This window comes from Zingiber officinale, chromosome 6A, assembly GCF_018446385.1.
Source record: "Zingiber officinale cultivar Zhangliang chromosome 6A, Zo_v1.1, whole genome shotgun sequence".
In the NCBI taxonomy this organism is placed as follows: domain Eukaryota; kingdom Viridiplantae; phylum Streptophyta; class Magnoliopsida; order Zingiberales; family Zingiberaceae; genus Zingiber; species Zingiber officinale.
The window spans coordinates 87,022,561-87,028,768 of record NC_055997.1 but is presented as its reverse complement, the minus strand read 5'-3'; the positions used below and the strand labels follow the sequence as shown (position 1 = coordinate 87,028,768).

The 6,208-nt window shown below is 38.4% G+C and overlaps 2 protein-coding genes across 2 annotated transcripts; one reads left to right on the top strand and one right to left on the bottom strand.

The window, feature by feature from the left end:
• Positions 1 to 870: 870 nt before the first annotated feature.
• LOC121996809 (elicitor-responsive protein 3-like) lies at positions 871 to 1,923 on the bottom strand. Its single transcript, XM_042550926.1, has 5 exons — positions 1,820 to 1,923; positions 1,490 to 1,555; positions 1,291 to 1,417; positions 1,098 to 1,212; positions 871 to 1,014 (listed from the first exon to the last, which is right to left on the bottom strand). Exons 1-5 carry the CDS (start codon positions 1,884 to 1,886, stop codon positions 955 to 957), a joined length of 435 nt encoding a protein of 144 aa, XP_042406860.1. The 5' UTR covers positions 1,887 to 1,923; the 3' UTR covers positions 871 to 954.
• Positions 1,924 to 2,320: 397 nt separating this feature from the next.
• Positions 2,321 to 5,374, top strand: LOC121996806 (pentatricopeptide repeat-containing protein At4g21705, mitochondrial-like). The gene is made up of 2 exons (XM_042550923.1): positions 2,321 to 2,639; positions 3,948 to 5,374. Exons 1-2 carry the CDS (start codon positions 2,358 to 2,360, stop codon positions 5,199 to 5,201), a joined length of 1,536 nt encoding a protein of 511 aa, XP_042406857.1. The 5' UTR covers positions 2,321 to 2,357; the 3' UTR covers positions 5,202 to 5,374.
• The last annotated feature ends 834 nt before the right edge of the window (positions 5,375 to 6,208 follow it).

The following is a 6,208-nucleotide window of genomic DNA, read 5'->3' as shown; positions in this document are numbered from 1 at the left end:
ATATTAGATCAACCAGCTCAATCCAATTTATTTACAGGAAGCTTCTACCGACAAGATGAGGCAGCGCCATTTGGAGAACCTGCACTCACTTGCGAACTTCAAAGGAACACACACAGCCACCAGGATTTTTCTTCAGAACAAGCTCAGTTGGGAAGAAGTGATAGCGAAAAGCAAAAATCTCCAGATGCATTTGCATTTGGCAACTCTTGGCTAGACCCTTACCTCAACATTTTTACAAGGGACGCTCCAGATTTTGAGGATACTGACAAGGTCGTACAATATTTTGAGAATTAACTAAATATTTAGAGCTCCAACTCCATCTGCTGTTCAACCAAATTCCAGATAGAATGAGTATTTTGTACAGATGAAGTTCCAGTGCACAAACTTGTACTTGCAGGAATTGGTGAAAGGGTTTGCTTCATCAAGAATCCATGCAGCAAGATTTTCTACCATGACAATATCTGATGGACTGACAATGCCGGTGCTATAGCTAGTAGTGTTTTTTGCCATGTTGACAAACAAGCATTTTTATCCCTCTCGGGCAAGTGAATTCAACCTGCTAACTGTAGGCAAGTTGTTTATTCTGTTTTTATTTTTTAAAAAAAAATTAACAATTTATTACCTGTATATATTATGATCTTTTCTAATCATTATTCTCCATCAGTAATTTATCGACTTTGGTTAATCCTAAATGTTTTAGGATTCATGTACAACTATTTACTTATTCTGAGGATGACTGCCATGTTATTATCAAACGAAGGAATAGGCCAAACATCATCATTTTGTTATTCTAAAAAGTAATCAGATAAAATTTAAAAAAAAGTGTCATAATTGATTAACGAAGTTGAGCAAATGAAGTACATTTTAGATTAATTAGCATTTTCAAATGGATCAGAAGAATATGATCTAACACACTTTACATTGAAGTAGAATGTGACGAAACACATCCTGCTTTCAGGAGGATTGTTTCCATCCACCATAGCTCTCCTTGTCGAAATCCCGATCAGTATTTTCCTGCAAAGTTAATCAGCATATGGTTCTCGAGGTATCCAAATACAATGGAAAGAATGAGATAGTTACTGAGAGGAAAAAAATACTTCTGGAGTGAAGGATAGAGCAATTTTAATCTCTCCACAATATTTTTGATCCTTGACAACATTGTAGACAGTAGGAGGGAGTCTTCCTTCTTGAAAGACTGCTTCTAAAGGAATGCTGAAAGATACACGATCAGAACAGTCTGAGCTTAAACAAAGAACATAAAGAGGATGCTTTCTTCAATATGAAACTCACGTTGCATCCCCAACGGAATCATCGGCCGTGCACATATCGCTGTCCTTGAGCTTGATGGTGAGTTCTGCGACACCGTCGGAGATGGTGAACACAAAGCTCTCGTTCCATTCAGGAGTACTGCCTTTCCCTGCACATCTAGTCACATTCTGAGCATCACCGTAAGCAATGGAACACGAAAAGGGGTTTATATGTATCATACCAGATGCGACGCTGCTCCTCTGTTCCTGTGACCGGTATGTGAGGATTGCATAGGGATCCATGTTGCCTGTTCCCATCCGTAAGCAAGATCAGTGGGGTGATCAATCAAAAAGGGATTGATTGAAGGTAGCAAAGGTGGAATCTTTGATCGAGGGAAGAGATCGATAGCGGAGATCAGTGTTGGTAGGATGATTACCGCACCAAAAAAAAAAACAATTTTTATTTGGGGTTTGTAAACGAGAAAAAAAAAATCGTCTAAATCGAGGGAAATTGTAATCTTTTAAACTGCACTATCAGTGATCGGAGATTTAGATTCAATTAGGGATCGTACTGAGGAAATCGGTGCCCTCGAGGCCTTTGGCTCCGACGAGGAGGACTTCGAGCGTCCCGCGAACCATGCCTTCTGCCTGTCTCAGCCAACAAGGAGAAGAGCAACTGAATTATTGGAGGATATAGCGATGATGGAGGAAAAGCTATTTATAGCGGTTAGAGGAGTCGAAGAGCAGAAGTAGGAGGGGTAAACGCGACCCAAGCCGCTCCTAAACTTCTCGGATTTCGATTTGAAAAAAAAAATCGTTCTATTAAATTATCGAGCCAAGCCTGTGCTGGATTTGGAGTTCAAAAATATTATCAAACTAAACATTCTAAAGAAAAACAAAACATTCTAAAGAAATAAGTAGAAGCCTAGGGGCCAAAGTGAAGATTTTTCTAACTGCTATGGACCTATGGTCCCCCTTTATAACGTGTCGTTACAATTTTCATATTGCGCGATACCAATAAGAGCGTTATAACGTACCGCTATTTCGGTCAATCGGAAGTACTATATAATAAATGTACCTTCGTACCAGTCGGCCGCCGATCACCGCGCTATGGATTCCTCATTCTTCTCCGCCGCTCGTCTTCTCAAAAGAGCCCTCGAAAGTCGTCTCCTCCGCTGGGATTCGGCGCTGGCGAACGGCAGGCATTACTGCACCAGAAAACCCCGTCGTGCGACGCTGCAGTCCATGATATGGCCGCTGGGCGACCCCAACACTAACCTCTCGCCGGTGCTCGACCGTTGGGTCGACAAGAGAAAACCCATACGACACGTAGAGCTCCAGAATATAATCAGAGAGCTCCGTGTGCGCCGAAGGTACCGGCAAGCGCTGGAGGTTGGTCTCCCTTGACTCATGCTTTCAAGTGTTTGTGAATTTTCCTCTTAGACGAGTTTCCTTAAAGTCCGCGTGATGGAACTAGTTGTGTGCTCACTAAAGTTAGGAACTTGAGTAGGTGGATACTCACGGGATTTTGAATCAAAAACACAAGAATTCTATGTCATTTCTAAATGCCATCTTTCGTTGTTTCTGTGGATCTTAAATGTTTGACTCCAGCAGATTAGCTAAGTCTTTGTGATATTATTCTCACTGGAAAGGGATGCATTTATAATTTCTAGATTTATCATAGAATGATCTTAGTATTGTGAAACTCTTGTTCCTCTTGCAATTGTAATATTTATCCAAGGACATGTGAGAAATATTACTTCTTTGTTAGTGTTTAGCAGTTGTAACAGAACTTAGCTCTAGCCTTGTATAATATCACTTATCCTTTCAAAATGATAGAATTAACTTTGAGTCTGTGAATGCCCCACAAGTATTTCTTTGAACTCCAAATCTCCTGCCGTTAAGAATGCTTTGTTGTAGCTTTCACATGTCCTTGGGTAAATGTTTGATCTTTATTTGTTAATCTGAATTTCTGAATTTCAACCTTATTTCTTTTGTTAACAAAAGATACTAGATATTTGGTAATATCTAACTGGTCTTTGTAATTTGGCCGTGTCTTTTTATTTTTTCATATTACTAGTAACTTTATTCAAGGGAAGCGGTAACATGAATTCATTTGCGAGCAAGTTGGCCCAATGACAAAAGTATAGTATTTGAAATTATGAAACAAATTGTCTATAGTACTTAATGTTATTGAACATAGAGTTCGACTTACTGAAGTTGGGGGTTTAAGTTTTATGTTATTCCTAAGCTGAAATTTCCAACATGACACAATATTTCTTAACAGCATCTTTGTTACTGGTAGCAGTTGCATTGTGATTATTTTCATGCCAAGTTTATGGTTGATGGAATATCTTAAATCTTAGTGCTTTAGAGATACAATAATGTGCTGTCTATAAACTGTAATGTACTGGTGTATATAACTGATCTTTCAATTTTAGCAATGTTGACATATTATTCCCATTTAAATTCTCCATACATTTTTTTTATATTAGATTGTAACTTTTTTTAGGAGAATGAAAGGTAAAATAAAAAAGATTGCAATAGTTTGATATTCATTTTTTTCCATTGAAATATTTACCTTTGATATAAAATAGTAAATAATATCTTTGAGTTAGTTAACCAGTCTTCCAGTCCAAAATTTGTTAAGCATTTCTCTGTGTATCTAAGATTGCAACAATGGTGTATTTTTTTCTTGAGGTTTCTGATTGGATGAAAAGCAAAAAGAACATACAATTCATGTCCGGTGACAATGCCGTCCATTTGGATCTAATTGGTCAAGTCCATGGACTGTCTTCCGCTGAAACCTACTTCAATAACATGTGTGAGAAAGACAAGAACGAGAAAACCTATGGTGCACTGCTGAATTGCTATGTGAGAGAACACCTGATAGAGAAATCCTTGTCCCATATGGAGAAGATGAAGGAGCTAGGATTAGTATCCTCTCCTCTGGCTTATAACAATATCATGAGCTTATACACAACTACTGGCCAGCACGAAAAGGTTCCCTCAGTCCTAGAAGATATGAAAGCTAAGAATGTCCTTCCTGATAACTTCAGCTACAGGATTTGCATCAACTCATACGGTGCACGGTCTGATATTGAAGGCATGGAGATGATCTTAGAGGAGATGGAGCACCAGCCACAGATTGTTGTTGATTGGAACACTTATGCGGTAGTCGCTAACATCTACATAAAGGCTGACATCACTGACAAAGCTTTATCTGCTCTGAAGAAAGCAGAAAAGAAGCTCATTCAAAGGGATGCAGTTGGATACAATCATCTAATTTCGCTCTATGGGCTTCTTGGAGACAAATCTGAGATGAAAAGGTTATGGGAGCTTCAGAAAGTGAATTGTAAGAAGGTTGTAAACAAGGATTACACCACTATGCTCGGAGGACTGGTCAAGCTCGGGGAGCTGGAAGATGCTGAAGTTTTGATGAAAGAGTGGGAATCTAGTGGCAATGCATTTGATTGGCGTGTTCCAAATGCTCTTCTAGTAGGATACAGGAAAATGGGTATGATAGAGAAGGCAGAGTTTATGCTCGATGGTTTCCTGAAGAAATGTAGGACTCCCGCAGCCAGTAGCTGGGGGATTGTTGCTGCTGGTTATGCAGAAAAGAACATGTTTGACAAGGCACATGAACTGATGAAAAATGCCCTTTGCGTTTATGTTTCAAGTTCCGGCTGGGAGCCAAATGCAACTACTATTAGTGGTATATTAAATTACCTTGGTGATGAAGGCGAGGTCAAGGAAGTAGAGACTTTCATTAGTTTACTAAAATTGGCAATGCCAGTGGACAGGGAAATGTATCATACATTGGTTAAAGCTTATGCTAGAGCAGAGAAAGATGCTAGTGAAGTTCTACAGAGAATGAAGGATGATGGCATTGAAGCTGATGAAGAGACAGAGAAGATTTCGAGTAGTAGACAGAAAAATCTTGTCTCTCCATAATAATTGAAATATATTATTGTTCTCTTTGGAAGAGGTGACTTCCAATGGTTTCCCAAATTTACACTGATGTGATACCAAGTTTTGTTCAAATTGCCTATGATTGAAAGAACTAGATGCTTTTTTCAGTACACAAGTAACCTTTGTTTAATTGCATGCATTTATTTCTTGTTTAATTAGATGAAACTGTCTGTCATTACTTGAAAGAAAAATTATTGGATTTTTTTCCTTGCAAATTTTTCAGGAATTACTTGCAAAAAACAAAATACTCAAGGCCGCTTTAGGCATAGGCCATTAAGGCCTACGCCTGGGGCCCCAATTTTTATTGGGGCCCATTATTTTTAATATTTTAAATATATTTATATATATATTTCTTAAGATAATGGAAACAAATAGAGTCCACATGAAAAAAAAAAGATTTATATAATATCATTTTGTAAAAATTGGTGTCATTATTTTTAATATATTAAATATATTTTTATGTATATTTTTTTTAAGATAATGGAAAAGAATAAAAGTACATGATTACATATTTGTATGATCTCATTTTATGATTAATTTTCAGATTTTGCATAGATCTTATTATTATGCTTCCTACAATCTATAAAGTCATGAGCCTTTTTTTTACATTTTAAATTTATTTTTAGGCATACATGTTATTTTATAAGATTTAGTTTATTCCTCTTCAATATCTCTCAATCCTGAGGCAGGATCTCCTGGACCACAAAACCACTTTTTGTGGTCCAGGAGATGTGTCACTCGTATTTGCGGTCGGATCGTGGTCGTAAATGGTTGTGATCTCTTCTTGGGTCTACCGTCCCCATTAGGTTATAGTTTTTGTTCGGAGCGGGCGGCCAGAGGTCGCCCGGAGGACACCCTCGCTCGACGCCCAGTAACCTAACCACTTATCCACCATCGAAGGTCTCCGGACGACCTCTGATCGCCCGCTCCGAACAAAAACTATAACCTGGTGGGGACGGTGAATCCCAGGAAGGAATCGCAACTATTTG

Excerpts from the sequence above, each read along its gene's own strand:
- LOC121996806 (XM_042550923.1), top strand. The coding sequence starts at position 2,358 with ATGGATTCCTCATTCTTCTCCGCCGCTCGTCTTCTCAAAAGAGCCCTC. Across the intron at positions 2,640-3,947 it reads GGTACCGGCAAGCGCTGGAG|GTTTCTGATTGGATGAAAAG; the intron begins GTTGGTCTCCCT and ends TTTTTTCTTGAG.
- LOC121996809 (XM_042550926.1), bottom strand. The coding sequence starts at position 1,886 with ATGGTTCGCGGGACGCTCGAAGTCCTCCTCGTCGGAGCCAAAGGCCTC. Across the intron at positions 1,418-1,489 it reads GAGGAGCAGCGTCGCATCTG|GGAAAGGCAGTACTCCTGAA; the intron begins GTATGATACATA and ends CTAGATGTGCAG. Across the intron at positions 1,015-1,097 it reads CTCTATCCTTCACTCCAGAA|GAAAATACTGATCGGGATTT; the intron begins GTATTTTTTTCC and ends TTAACTTTGCAG.